This window comes from Cucumis sativus, chromosome 1, assembly GCF_000004075.3.
Source record: "Cucumis sativus cultivar 9930 chromosome 1, Cucumber_9930_V3, whole genome shotgun sequence".
Classification (NCBI taxonomy): Eukaryota; Viridiplantae; Streptophyta; class Magnoliopsida; order Cucurbitales; family Cucurbitaceae; genus Cucumis; species Cucumis sativus.
In genome coordinates this window covers 25,490,526-25,504,713 of record NC_026655.2, presented here as the reverse complement: position 1 = coordinate 25,504,713, position 14,188 = coordinate 25,490,526, and the positions used below count along the sequence as shown (strand labels likewise).

At 32.3% G+C, this 14,188-nt stretch overlaps 3 protein-coding genes across 3 annotated transcripts; 1 reads left to right on the top strand and 2 right to left on the bottom strand.

Annotated features, from left to right (window-relative positions):
- Positions 1-1,662: 1,662 nt before the first annotated feature.
- Positions 1,663-5,663, bottom strand: LOC101207150. The gene is made up of 5 exons (XM_004135650.3): positions 4,765-5,663; positions 3,472-3,524; positions 3,105-3,271; positions 2,858-3,009; positions 1,663-2,771 (listed from the first exon to the last, which is right to left on the bottom strand). The coding sequence occupies exons 1-5, from the start codon at positions 5,567-5,569 to the stop codon at positions 2,122-2,124; spliced, it is 1,827 nt and encodes a 608-aa protein (XP_004135698.1). The 5' UTR covers positions 5,570-5,663; the 3' UTR covers positions 1,663-2,121.
- A 1,199-nt stretch (positions 5,664-6,862) lies between these two features.
- LOC101206912 lies at positions 6,863-10,079 on the top strand. Its single transcript, XM_011661666.2, has 7 exons — positions 6,863-7,283; positions 7,396-7,506; positions 7,711-7,779; positions 8,377-8,508; positions 9,204-9,281; positions 9,470-9,595; positions 9,688-10,079. The coding sequence occupies exons 1-7, from the start codon at positions 7,089-7,091 to the stop codon at positions 9,871-9,873; spliced, it is 897 nt and encodes a 298-aa protein (XP_011659968.1). The 5' UTR covers positions 6,863-7,088; the 3' UTR covers positions 9,874-10,079.
- Positions 10,080-10,665: 586 nt separating this feature from the next.
- Positions 10,666-14,188, bottom strand: LOC101206668 (protein arginine N-methyltransferase 1.1). Its single transcript, XM_011661665.2, has 9 exons — positions 13,746-14,188; positions 13,589-13,599; positions 13,309-13,464; positions 13,156-13,219; positions 12,909-13,051; positions 12,595-12,682; positions 12,293-12,408; positions 11,777-11,927; positions 10,666-11,044 (listed from the first exon to the last, which is right to left on the bottom strand). Exons 1-9 carry the CDS (start codon positions 14,014-14,016, stop codon positions 10,839-10,841), a joined length of 1,206 nt encoding a protein of 401 aa, XP_011659967.1. The 5' UTR covers positions 14,017-14,188; the 3' UTR covers positions 10,666-10,838.

Here is a 14,188-nt window from a genome sequence, read left to right as displayed (position 1 = left end):
TACATTTGGCAATTTCCTACTGCTTCTCTCACATTCCTTCACCAACCTCAATAAAAAAAATTATATATATATATAGCCGAAAAGATGCAAACGAGTTAGTTTAAGGTCACGTTTATGGATTATCACTGAAATTTAATTGTAATGGACTATAATCGTAAATGTATTTAGACTTGCTTTTGATCGCGTTTATCTAAAGTTATAAATTTTAGTGTTACTTTTACTCATGAGAACCAATTAAATTGGATTGATTACAACTTTTGTTGATGAATTTAATCGTAGATTCCATGTATTGGTACGAATTCAAAACACAAGTAAACAACATCAACCGTAATCACACTTAGCTTACATTTTAATTTATTAGTTAAAAACTCAACATAATTAAATAAGGAAGATAAATAAATAAGCAATACTTTTTAAAAAACTATTTACATTCAAACTAAATTTTTTTAAAATTTTAAATAACATTTATGAAACGAGTTTTGGTAAAAGCAATTCTTTTAGTCAATTCGGATGAAATTAATTTTTGATAAAAAAATATTTACAAATGAGTCAAACGTTTTATCTACTTGAACGAAGAGAATTAAGTTCAAGTGGTAATTAAATAAATAAAGGAAAGACATACAAGAAACTAATTTTGCAATCAATTAGTCAATAATGATAATTTTCTTGAACTTATTGTTTTATTAGATATAAAAAAGGAAACGTCCAATTAGAAAAAGAATATTATAAGATATGAAATTGTTTTACTCAACAACGTGATTTATGGTTATGAAATAAATTTTTATATATATATATTATAAAGAAAAGAAAACTTAGAAAGAAAAATGAAAATAAAGAATGTGATGTGAAAGAGATATTGCCACCACCATAGTCCGTGACTACATAACTTATTATTTTGTAGGAGAGATGGGTCAATTCTACAAAATCAATTCTCTCTCTTTTTTATATTTTGAAAAAATCTCGAAAGGATAAATTTGTAAATTTGATCTTTGAGCTGGATTAGAATCTTAATTTTTATTATATTTTATAAATATTTATTAATTTTACTATATTTAAAAATATTTTTAATAGTTTATCAAAATTAATTAAATAACAATAATGGATAGTAAAAGACATTATGTGAAGTACAAATTATAAAGTAAATTTTTTAGAAAGAATAAAAGATAAACTAAATGGTTGAAGTACACAATATTAAAATGATATTTTATGTATATTACGATAATTGAAATTGTTTAACAAAATTGATTGTTTTTTAATTTCTTGGCTTAGTGTGAGATCAAAATACAGTTTATAGCATATGGAAGACCAATCACTTCTCGAAGGGTACTAGCTCTATGTGAATTATCAATATCTCTACGTGTGATTCGTTGAGACATAAACTTCTTCTATTTTTCTCGAGAAAAGGGTTGAAATGCATTGAATAGATATCATTGTTTTTATATATATTATTCAGATTAATGAACTAAATCAGATAGTTATATGAGTGAGTGATGAAAGAAAACAACTTACATAGAAATTGACAGTCAAAATATTGAATCTCATTTGAGTTAAGCAGAAGAAAATATAGGTGCAAGAGAGCCCAAGATTGGGTCTATCCTGTATTGAATTTTCACACTATTCAATATTTCAAAACTATCATTTGATTAAAAAACCAATAAAAATTTAGATGAAAAAGAAAATATTTGAATACAATGTCATGCAAAACTTTGTTAGATGAAAGGTCTAAGAGTAAGAGTTGTATTTGGAGAGAGTATTTTTGTGATGTTTAAATTTGAAAAATCTCTTAAAAGAGAATTACTCAAAGGTAGTAAAGTACATTTATATCAAATAGAAGTTAAAGATCTGATTCATCTTCATGAAGCCAAGCAGCAGCATCATAATGACCCAAAACGTCTTTCCATCTTCTTCCTTTCCTTGATTAAATAGTGAATCATTTTACATTTACAATCCTTGGTTGAACTGTTGCAAAGTCCCGAGTTCAAAATCAACCGTTCTCAGAGGATTATCGACTTGCCTTGTAACTCAGCCAGCTACTCCAGGAAGATCTTCAAAAAAAGAAAACAAACTGAATCTGAAGTTGTTTTGTTGCAACCAAATACCAACCTTTCTTGTTGAATCACATTACTGTTTCATGTCAGAATCTTTGTCCGAGTGTGGATTATGAACCTCCCCCTCGCTGTGTGTATCGTTATTCTCAACAGCTGACTTCAACTGGGTAGCATCAGTGTTCGGAACCAGATCGTACTTAACCAATTTATTTTTTTTATTCTTTCTTTTTGCCTTTCTCTTTAGACTCTTTACCGAACTATTTTCAGTCGTTGACATTGTAGGAGCCGCAGAAACAAGAGCTTCATTTACTGGTTCATTCATTGTCGTGTCCTCCTCATTTCCATTTTCATTTTCCCCTTGCTTATTGATGCAAAACAAAAGATCGCCCTCAACAGCTGACTTCAACTGACTTAACAACTTTAACTTTTTATTCCTTTTTTTTGCTTTTCTACTTAGCTTCTTGACCGAACTATTTTCAGTCGTTGACATTGTAGGAGCAGCAGAAGCGAGAGCTGCATTTACCGATTCATCCATTGTCGTGTCCTCCTCACTTCCATTTACATTTCCCCCTTGCTTATCGATGTAAAACAAAAGATCATCATCTACTTTATCTCCCTCAAATGAGACTGATTTGGAAGTATCAAGAACTAATTTGGATCGACGATTGGAAATGGTATTGTCAAATACTCTTACACCTTGATCTTCAGCCTTGAGAAGCCACTCTGGAAGAAAATGAACAGAAAATTAGATTCTCAACTATACCATTAATGCATATACTTCAACGTAAAAGTTAACATCAACAACGTACCAAGAAACACTTTAGGTGACAACCCATTGGGGCAATTTAGATTCTCATTGCTAGGCATTTGGCTTTTGATCCATCTAATAATTTGAGAAGAAACAAGAGAACTCGAGAAGGCATTTAGATATGAGATGGCTCTATTCTGATCTCCATGCTCCCTAAGTATTTATACAACAAAGAACCAATAAGACTTCAGAGGAAGGTATGGTAAAAGTCCGATTGAAGTTCCTGGAATGTTCAATTCTTCACATACCTGTAAAACTCTATGGCCTCATAAGTAAGAATCAATCTCTTAACAGCAAGAAACGCCACATGCTCGGCAGGTAAGTTAATGGCTATCTCAGGTTTCAAAAACGAATAATCAACCAATATAAGAGCATCATATAGAACCTTCCTTAACAAAGCTTCATTGTCAGTACTCTGCAAAAAGGTTTATAATAACATCAAATGATTTTGGAACCGTAATAACGGTAGATCAAATCCAAGGACAAAGTGCATGTACATATTCATAATACACGTTAGAACAAACAGATTAATTAGAATACAGAAACTGTCAAACACATAATTATTCTAAGGAAGACACCCATACATCCAAAAAAGCTCATAAAAGCAAAACTTACCAAAAGAGACGTCACAGGTAAAGTTGCCTCCAGGAGGACTCTTACAAGAGTTTCTGTTGATACAATGATAGACCGAGATGTGAGCACGTATAACAAAATTCTAAACTTAAAAACTAGATGCATAAATCAAACATACACTAGAACACGCAGCAATGTTTGTGCAATGGACAATCAGTGTTCTAATGAGTGTGCTTAGGTTCTATCTAAGGCAAGGCACCCTCGATGATGCTTGGATATATCTTTTTTTTCAAGGTTCTTTAGAGGGAAAAATTCCATGAGTTTTGAAGAATAAATGTGTTTGGTCCATGATGTTTCAAATTGGTCATTTAGTTGCTGAATTTTCAAGATTAGGCTTAAAAAGTCTCCCTAGGAACAAAACCATTATTTATTTTTAAAATGACTAGACGGTTGACATGCAAGATGACATGGAAAGAAATTATATCTTTAATCATTCCCTCCCCTCTCTACGTTCTCCCCTCTTTGTCTCTCATCTCATCTCCTCTTCTCTCTCTTGTTATCTCACCTCCCTCTACATCCTCTATCTTATTTTCAACCAAATGCAACTTGTACAGTAGCAAAACGAAAATTTTAATGATTTTGTTAGAAGAGTAAACTTTTTAAACATATTATTGAAAACTTTGAGACTAAAATGACCAATTTACCAATTTAAAACGAAGGCCAAATGCTTCTATTCTTCAAAACTCATAAACCAAAAAGCCAAATTTCCCTCTTCATATAAAATGTAAAAGACAAACATATTGCATAGAGGCCTTGTATCTCTACACCATTTTGTAAAGAAAGATATCCAAAGTAAGCATAGATAACTAGGTATAATATGTGTTAGCTACCAAGAGATATCTTGTTCCTCCACCCCCTATAGTACTAAAAAAACATCTCAAACAAAAATGTAGAACATTTCTCATTTATCTCATTCCTCATTATAATGTTTCCCCCCGCCCCCAATCAGGTACTTCACTATGAAGAGTCTTGCTTTTCTTCATGCTTCACACTTAATCCCAGTAGTATTGCGCTTAGCCATGCTTGTAAATCTAGCTAGTCAAAGAAGTATGCAATTCTTCAACGTCTTATTTAAAAAATGCCATAAAGAACAACATACAATATAACACGAGTTATAACAAACCAACTGGGAGCATATTAGCAGTTATCAAATCCAACATCAGCAAGATAAATAGATATATCATAGAAAGCATAAACAACCTAATATAATCTAATAAATACTTTAACGCCATGCAAAATCAAACCAATACTGAGAAGGGACTTCGAATCACTAACCAAAAGAGTAGAAATTTCTAATCTGAGTTATTGATCCAACAGCCCATGTTATTAGATCTTTCTCCAAATCTTGCCTCGAACGTCCATAGTTAAAATCCAAGCACAGTTTCATCAGAAATATCTCAGCGATTACAACTCCAGCCAAGCGACGAACATCACACTCTCCCGAACTAAACTCCTCACGAACCTCACTGCACACGAGCGGTAGGAACTGATCCAATCCCTCATTTGGCTGCGTCCAGATACTAATTAAATCCATAAAAGGAGTAATCAAACTGAAGTCGAGAGATTTATCATTCTTGTCCGAATCCTCACGTGAACTCAGATTCATAAAACCAAGAATTGCTTCAACTAAAGACTTAACCTCTCTCATTGCTTTCTTTTCCCTTGTCGAGTTCAAATCCTTTCCACGCATGTCGATAACCAATTTATACACCTCGGAAACCACTGGAGAAAGCAACGTAATGGTCTTCGAAGAACCACAAGGAGCCGAACAAGAACATACCAACTGAAACAAGACTTTCATGGCTGCCACTCGTTCCAAAAAATCGCCTTTAGGATTGAAACTACTACGAAACTTTAATGCGGAGTAAAACCAAATCGATTCTAATGGTGGGTCAGCTCTAGCTTGAATCAATTTGTAGAATCTTTTCGTAAATTGAGAAAAAACAACATTTCCTTTGCGAATTTCAGCTAAGACATTCTGGATTGATTGCGCAAGAGTAAACTCGTAATTTTCTCCGAGGAAAGGATTTTGCTTTAAAGGGTTGATAGATTCCATCGATTCAACAAGACCCAAAGCCATGAAACTGGTTGAAACTTATGAAATTTGAAAATCGATTACAATGGAGAAAGAATTGGTAGGGGAAGAAGGCGAAAGCTACTTTAGGGTTTTGTGAGGGTTTTTTTGAAGATTGTGCCATGTCGGATGAAATGGTGGAGCCTATTTATGACGTGTGATTGTTTCAAACCGTTAAAATTATCGAAAATCTAACGGCTGTGATGACATGAATCATTTAATTAGATTTTCTTTAGAAAAATAACATTAATATTTGAATTTTTTTGAAAAATAACAATTTTTTTTTTAAAAAAAATATATTTACAAACAATAGCAAATTCTATTCTCGAGTGATTGATATTGTACAGTGACTATTAACGATGGGATCTAAAATTTTGTAAATATTTTAGTTTGTTTTGTTATTTTAAAAAATATCTCATGTTTAGAGTCAATCTATAATTTAAAATATTATACATTTAGTCATTTTCAACGTGTTTTTAGTTAAATACTCATTTGGTTAGTAATAATATATACTAAAATATCTCTTAATTAAATTTTAAAAATCTGAAAAAAATAATAATTAATTAAGTCTACCCCATTTTAGGAAATTTCATTTCACACTTACTTTTAATAAATTAATTAATGAATATTAGTATCTAACGTTGAATAATCATTTTGATTTCTCTATCTTAAAATTTGTTTAATTAATCTTTTATAGTTAATTTTTTTAATGAAAATTGATCCAATAATAGTTTACATGTAAATACATTTTTAAAATTTATAGTAAAAATACTAAAAAAAGTGTTGTAGAAAATCTATACTAAACTAGTAGGAGAGACTAAATTTAAGATTTATGGAAATGTTAGAAATTAAAATTAGATATATGAACTAAATTAAACTATCATTAAATTCAAATAATATTTTAACCTAATATTAATGACTAATAAGGGATTATTTGATAAAATATAAAACAAAGCTAAAAGTGTGAATCTAAAATTAAGAACCAAACTAAAACAAAACAAAATGATATTATAGCATTGAGTTTGAACTACTAAGTTTCATGTTAACCTAAGTTTGTGGTGGAAGAACGAATTTCTAAAATACGTTTATTCAAAATTTCAAATTAAGTTGCTCGATAATGTAGAAAGTATAACATTTTGAATCCCATGCGAAGTAAAATTAAATAACTTAGGCATGAAAAGAAAAAAAAAATAATAGCAAAAAGAAACGTGTTTTCTCGAATCTTATTGGATGAAATAAATAAACCCTACGTAGAATCAACCAATTAAATTGGGCCACCTCATCAACATTTTATGTATTTATTTATATTTAATTTCTCTATGAAGACCGAAGTTGAACAACTGAAAATCGGCCTTCGTCTTCTTCTTCTTTTTCTTCAATTCAATCTGGTTTTTCGGTTGAAATTGTTCGATTTTTATATTTGATCTGACTCCAACCAATTTAAGTTGACGCCATTTTTGTAGGGAAGAACTCTTCTTCAACCATTGTTGAATCCTGAACCCCGAGAACTTTGTCAGTGAAGAAGATGAAGCAATTAGTGATTGTTGTTTTAGTGATTTTCATCATTGGTTTAATTCCAACGTTTGAGTGTTCGAAGAAACCATCAGCGGCTGCTAGAAAAGAGGATATTCCGTACATCAAATGCCAAGTCTGCGAGAAGCTTGCTGCGGAGTTGTATCACCAAGTTGAGAAGAAACAAGCTGAGATTGCTCCCAAGAAGGTAATTCATGGATCGGTTTTGGATTGTTTAATTTAGAGATTGTATTCAGTTGCATTTTTTTTTTCATGCATTTGATTTTTTTTTTTTTAACCCTTTTTGGTTTTTGTTTTAGATCTCGGAGTATCAAATTATCGAAATAGCTGAGAATGTTTGTAATCTGAAGAAGGCAGAAGCTGATTGGATCTTACAGATCGACATTGTTGAACAAGGTGATAAGTTGGAGGTAAGGAGAAACAGGGTTATTTGATTTATTTAGATCATCACGTTTTGGAATTTGGTATTTTTAATTTTGAGAATGATTCGAATTGTCTCAGGCATGAAACTAAATTTTTCTTTTTGAATAATGATACTCAATATATGAATGAATATTCAATTTCTTTCAATTTTTTTCTACAATGTAACTCATTGAAGATTCATGTCTTCTCAGCTAGTAGATCAGAACACTGAAGGACAATGCAATTCAGAGTGCAAGACCATTGAACGTGCATGTCAAGAGGTATGTTTAGGCCTTGCTTTGATACTGCACCATCTCTTATTGCTGCAACTATTGGAATGAACTACAGCTCCATTATCTGGGAAGATAAGAAATGAGAAATTTCCACCTATGCACTTAGGTTAAATTACAAATTCGGTTGGTTTTTAATTAGAACTTACTCTATATGGTTTAATAAAACCTTCATAAATAGTCCCTATTATCAAACCATGGGGACTAAGTTCTAAATTTTAATACCATAAGAACTAACCTCTAACTTTCTCCACACCAAATTTGTTATTTAACCTATGCATTTATTATTTGTTGATTTTTTTTTTATGATTCTTTGTTCCCTCTAGTAGGAAGGATCTTCTTACTCTTTCTGTGTGGTTAATGGTTAATCTCTAGAAGATAAAAAAAATATTGAGGTTCACTTATTAGTAACTTCAATATACATAGGCCGATACAAGTAAAATAATAGCTAGAAGGAACTTACTAAAGTGGAGTGGAGGTTTTGTTTTGCTACTATTGCCTTGACCCTCCAAAATTTTGTTTTGGGAAGAAATGGATTTCCAGAAAGACAATATGTCAAATGCTTAAATATGTTATGTTATATTGCAGGTCATGGGATATTCCGATACTGATGTTGCTGAATACTTATATAGCTCCAAACCAAAGATTGATTCTTTGGTTAACTATCTGTGCAAGGACCTCACTAAATCGTGCACTACTAAGCCGCCTCCAGTTCCTAAGGTAGTTAGCTAATCACATTCCAGTTTTGCTGATTAATAATTCCTAATTGGTATATGATGAAATCATTGTCAAATTACCCATCTTTCTTTGGTTTTTCTTTAACGATTAGTTTTCTGGTGTAGTATAAATAAATATCATTTTCATTAAACAATGTTCGATTCCAGGTGCCTATTGGGGTTAACTGGTATTTTCCTAGTTATATGTTTTAGTTGAATTTCAGATGGCGAGCGTTGCATGGTTATTCCGTTGGGAGAAAATTTTGACATCCAACTTGTTAAATGAACAATCCATTGGTTAAGATCCTCGTCCTTATTTGGAGGCCCTAGTTTGAAAGAAACTGTAGAATTTTTCGTGATTAAGAAACTAACAATGGCTTTTGTACTTATAGCCGAACCCAAATTTCTTCTAGTTGGACTCTTTTTCTGCTTTGTAAGCTGTTCTGTGGGTACTTGATCTCCCCTCTTTTTGTATCTCTATCCTAATCCAATGGTTAAGTTCTAAATATTGGATATTACTAATCATGTTTGATACTGAAAGTGCTGGGTTTAATTTGTTTTATTATTAGTTTTATGTTGAAAAACAGAGAAGTAATGATGATTGTTAAGCAATGCTAAGCAACTTGTAATCATTTGGTATTAGGATACAGTATTTTATAAGTTTAACCTGACCCCTTATATTGTCCTTGTAAAATCCAGGACAGGACTCCAGGTGAGCCCTTTGTGGCCAAGTCATCCAAAGAAGCTGAAATGGAAAAGATGATGAGATCCATGGAGGTAAGCAATTGGTTGTTCTAATGTATGTTGTCTAGTAACAAATAAAAACAAGGAAAAATAGTTTTAATCAATCAAAATCAGTTTTAATAGTACAAAAAAGTAAGTTCAGGAAGTGTGAAGTTAAATATTGAATTGATCTTACGTGTACCTCTAGTTTCTAGTTCCACCCACACTCTTCACATGAACAGGGAATGCCAGGAGCACCTGGAATGAAAATGTATTCAAGAGACGATTTAATGAACATGAAGAATTTTGGAGGTGAAGATGATGATGAAGAAGAAGAAGAAGAAGAAGAAAACTTCCCCTCTAATTTGGTACTTTAAAACATCTTTTATCTAGCTAGATTTTCTTTAGGATTACAATTGTTAATTGTTATACTTAAACTAAATGATAAACCTTTTTGTAGGGCAAAGTTTTGAGGGAGAAAGAGAGGAAGAACAATGATTGGAAAAATAGAATCACTAAAGGAGTTTCTAAGGCAGGGGAAGCACTAAAACAACATGCTTATAAAGTTTCCAACAAAGTAAGGCATTGGTGGAGAGCAAAGACTGGAGGCTTAAAAAGTTCAAAGCCAACAAAACAAGAACTTTGAAGTATCTTATCTTTCTTTAGCACTACAAATAGTTTTCATTTGTATTTGCATCTCCCTAATAGGAAGTTAGCTGGTAAATTTGGTAGCAAATACTGAAGAGTTGTGGTTTAAATCAATCCTTAGTCCTGAAATTTTGTGGTTCTTTTCAATATTGAGGAAAAACCAAAACTTTGCTAATGGAAGAGTTGCTCTGTTTTGTTTTTATATGGTTTGGTTGTTCAAGATTCAATTGGTCACGATCTAGTCCTATAATCTCAATCTTGTAAACTATAACAATTCAATCTCTAAACTTGATTATCTTAATCATAAACTTTTGATTCCTAAACTTTCACAAAACAACGATTTAATTTTTCTACTTCAAACTTATAACAATTTAATTGTGAGATAGATGCCAATTAAACAATTAAATTCAAATTAATTAAGTATATAACACAATTTTAAAATATTTGCAAATATAGTAAAATTTGTCCAATTCTATCAATGATAGACCATGTTGCAAAAATTGGTAATAGAGAAAAATTTTTTGTAATATAAATTTTAATATGTAATGATCAACTAAAACAATTCTTGATTCAATTCGCTCTGACTATAATTATACTAAAAACAGAAGAAAAATAAAAAATCATATAAATGAGCTTCCAATCGAATATCTACATTTGCAAGAAATTTAATAACATGTTTTTCAAATTAAAATGTTACAAACTGAAAAATAAACTAAATGGTCACTAAAATTTGAAGAGTTTGAAGACTTGAGAGTTTTCTAATATGCATATTATCAATCAGAAATGGACATTATAGTAGAAGAGAAAACACTATAGATTGAATTAAAAAGCATTCAGATGGGCAAAAAGAATACAAGCATGTCGATACGATTGTAATTGCCAAACTTTACACCCTTTAAAAGAATGTAGCAACACTCAATACATTGATTGCATTCGGAGGAGACAAGCCAATGTTAAAAAGAATCAACGCATCTTGTAATGTTGAGTCTTTGAGATTGTAGATCGACGTCCATTGAACGAGTATTTGAGCACGATATCGATATCACGAGGATTCTTCTTGTTTGGAGCAACGTTCAAACTCCCAGTTATAGACTCGCCCTCACAAATTGTGATGACATCTTCCAAGTATAGGACTGTTTGCTTCCAATGTGTAGACCTTGATCTTGGACCTATAACATGATATAGTAGAATGTTTCATCAACTATCAAGCTAAAATTGGGAGGTTTAGTAGCAAGATTGTCGTAAAGATTCTTGTTTCTAATTTCACTTATTTTTTTCAGAAACTACAATTTTTTGTTTCTGTTTGCCAGTTTGTTCATTGGAAAACAAACTTAGATACTTATCAATTTTTAATTAAAAAATGCATAATAAATAGGGACGTTTTCGGTAAAATGAACCAAAATATTTATAAAACATAACAAAATTTCAAATTCTACCAATGCTAGATAAACTTCAAATTCTACCAATGCTAGATAAACTTCAAATTCTACCAATGCTAGATAACGTGTAGCTTTACACCTCAAGCACCCTAACCTAACTTAGACTCTACCAACCCAAGTGAAGGATCCTCATCGTATGAGACCTCTTCCAAAACGCTATCAAACTCTTAGGTAAATATTTTCAATAGTTTTGTCATTTACATAAAAAGTTATTTACATTTACTTCAAAAGTTGCTTTCATGTAAAAGTTTTACATTCGTTTTTTAAAAAATGCAGAAATTCTTTTTTTGTTATGTTCATGATATTTTTTCACTTTAAAAGACATTTATCAAACACAGTTTACATATTTAATGATTAAAAAACCCAAAAAAAAAAAAAATGAAAAACGCTATCAAAGAGGTCCAAAATCAACTAAAACGATGTCAAGCAAAGGACACTTAAGTAGCAAATGCAGAAATTTACCAGTTGAGAATCCCGTCAACTTATGGCATTTGGTGAAAGAAACATCAAAGTAGGCTACAAGAGCATGGATGTAATCATCACGTTCTGCTACAAGCTTGAATGGAGCAGTAAAGGAAGCATCACCAGGTGCCATTTTTGATATATCCATTGTCTGTGTGAATGAAAACAACAGGGCTAAGAGAACAGGTAAACTAAAAGGCATAAGCTAGTGTAATATGCATATCATTTGTTGCATACATGATTCTCAACATTTACTACATGGTCCAAATGATCCGAAACTAGGATGATATTGCAGTATTTGAAGAATCTTAAAGAAACGAAGACAAAACTTGCTTTTGATAAGATTAAGCAAAAAAAAGGGGGGGGGGGGGGGGGGGGGGGGGGAAGGGTGTTCTAATTTTTTGAAAAGTTGAAACTTCAAGATGTGATGCAAGAAGCAAAGGAATGCTCATGTCCAACGGAAATATTGAAGATTGAACTTTAAATCAGTCTTTGGTCAAAGTGTTTGGTTTTCACCTTAAGTAGCTGACAGTTTGTAACAATTTGATTCTGGTCAACAGTGTCCACCAGAGGCTCCACCAAGGCTTGCTTTTTGATGCAGCTCATATCAAACCCATATACGCTATTCCAAACTATTTTAACAAGCAAATGAACAGGGAAACTATGTCAAAATAAATGCAACATGTACAGTTGAGCAAATCAAATAACATTTATAGCAACATAAATGAATGCAAAGTGTACGTGGATGGGTTAAATAAAACAACTTGAGGAGATAGGATACACCAACTTATAGTAGTATCACATATAAATGAACTCACACTCAATCTTGTCTTCTTTATAATCTGCGTCCTCAATAGCTGTTAAATGTAGAGAAGCTTTGTCTGGTAATACAATACCATCATCAACCTGGCATTACAGAAACCAAAATAACATGTGTGAATATTAGGGACCAGCTGAACATCCCACATCTAGCCATTAAAGTGTTGCAAAAATTCAGATGCATCGAAATTCAAGTGTAGCATAAAAAGCCATACATAAAGCTAAAAAATAAAAAATTATCCATTTGTCTTTCATTACATTCTTCAGACAGATTACTAGTGCTAAAATCTCAATAGAACCACAAAATACTTACAAGCCACTTATCACGAGCATATAGAACTGTATTTAACATATTCTCAAACAACAAGAAGTATCCCATCCATTCTGAGATAATTATGTCTACTTTGGCAACGGGAAGTTCGATTTCTTCAACCTTCCCTTTCAAAACAGTTATAACTGCCACAAATAAATGAAAATAAGTAAATTGGAGAAGACAATTCCATGATATCACAACAAAGTACAAGAAGAAAAATAGTGAACAAGAGATCTAAGAAAAATACCATTGGAAAATCCATTTGTTTCAACAATCTCTTTAGCCATGTCGGCCATATGGGAGCACTCGACCTGTAAACAGAAAACTAAAAGAATAAACCAAAGAAAAAGGGGGAAAAACAGCACCCGCATTGACATCCCATAAGAATTCCCATACTTACAGCATAAACATGGGCAGCTCCTGCCTTGGCACAAAATAGTGACAAAATCCCAGTTCCTGCTCCCACATCAAGAACTACTTTATTTTTAAATAAAAACTTATTTTGATAAATTACATTTTGATAAGTCTTAGTTCTAACTGTATCCTTCAACATTTCCTGCAGAGATAAACAAAAAAATCATGCTACAGATTTGAGCAGGTGGAATCAAAACAAAACAAAACAAAACAACATGAAAATGAGTTTAGCTGTTCAGGTTCAAATCAATGTAGGACGAACTTACTTCGTGAATACCTGCACAAGCAAAACGAAAAAAAAAAAAAAAACACAAAGAGCAATCAGCTTCTACTCTCAGAATAATACTTGAATATACATAACAAAAAAGAAAAAAAAGAAACCAACAAGTCATAATCAATCACAAGGAAGAATCTAAGTATTACCGAAATGAGAGTAGGAATCGAAGTAATAATCAGCGCTGGTTTTATCGTCTTTATCATTGAAGGACTGGCCGGGCTCACACGCGGTATCTTCAATGACTCTGTTTGAGTCGTCGGCGGCGTCGCACATGGATTCGTCGAAGTTGGAGCTTTCAGTGGTTTCTTCAACCGGAGCTTCGTCGTCGTCGTCTTCGAAGCAAATCTTCGAACCCTGAGGCTGAGGCAAGCCGTTGAGGGTGGTCGGAGAGTGATTGTCAGATCTCCGGCGACCCATGATGGAGTAGTTGAAGAGTAGAAGTAAGGGATTAGGGTTTTTGAGATGAAGGGTTTAAAGGAAGTGATTTTTGGTGGTGTAGAGCTTAATGTCTGCGGCGAGAGAGTTTTTGAAGTGCTTTTAAAGCAGCGGAATTTGAACCCAAAACTCTCACCTTTGCAAATTTTGGGGA

What these genes read in the sequence shown, in the direction of transcription:
- LOC101206912 (XM_011661666.2), top strand. Translation starts at nt 7,089, where the DNA reads ATGAAGCAATTAGTGATTGTTGTTTTAGTGATTTTCATCATTGGTTTA. An exon ending in AACAAGGTGATAAGTTGGAG is followed by an intron (nt 7,507 to 7,710) that starts GTAAGGAGAAAC and finishes ATGTCTTCTCAG; the next exon opens with CTAGTAGATCAGAACACTGA. An exon ending in AAAACTTCCCCTCTAATTTG is followed by an intron (nt 9,596 to 9,687) that starts GTACTTTAAAAC and finishes ACCTTTTTGTAG; the next exon opens with GGCAAAGTTTTGAGGGAGAA.
- LOC101206668 (XM_011661665.2), bottom strand. Translation starts at nt 14,016, where the DNA reads ATGGGTCGCCGGAGATCTGACAATCACTCTCCGACCACCCTCAACGGC. An exon ending in ATGCTCGTGATAAGTGGCTT is followed by an intron (nt 12,683 to 12,908) that starts GTAAGTATTTTG and finishes CTGTAATGCCAG; the next exon opens with GTTGATGATGGTATTGTATT. An exon ending in TAAAGAAGACAAGATTGAGT is followed by an intron (nt 12,409 to 12,594) that starts GTGAGTTCATTT and finishes TTGTTAAAATAG; the next exon opens with TTTGGAATAGCGTATATGGG.
- LOC101207150 (XM_004135650.3), bottom strand. Translation starts at nt 5,569, where the DNA reads ATGGCTTTGGGTCTTGTTGAATCGATGGAATCTATCAACCCTTTAAAG. An exon ending in TAGAAATTTCTACTCTTTTG is followed by an intron (nt 3,525 to 4,764) that starts GTTAGTGATTCG and finishes TTGTATCAACAG; the next exon opens with AAACTCTTGTAAGAGTCCTC. An exon ending in GTCACCTAAAGTGTTTCTTG is followed by an intron (nt 2,772 to 2,857) that starts GTACGTTGTTGA and finishes ATTTTCTTCCAG; the next exon opens with AGTGGCTTCTCAAGGCTGAA.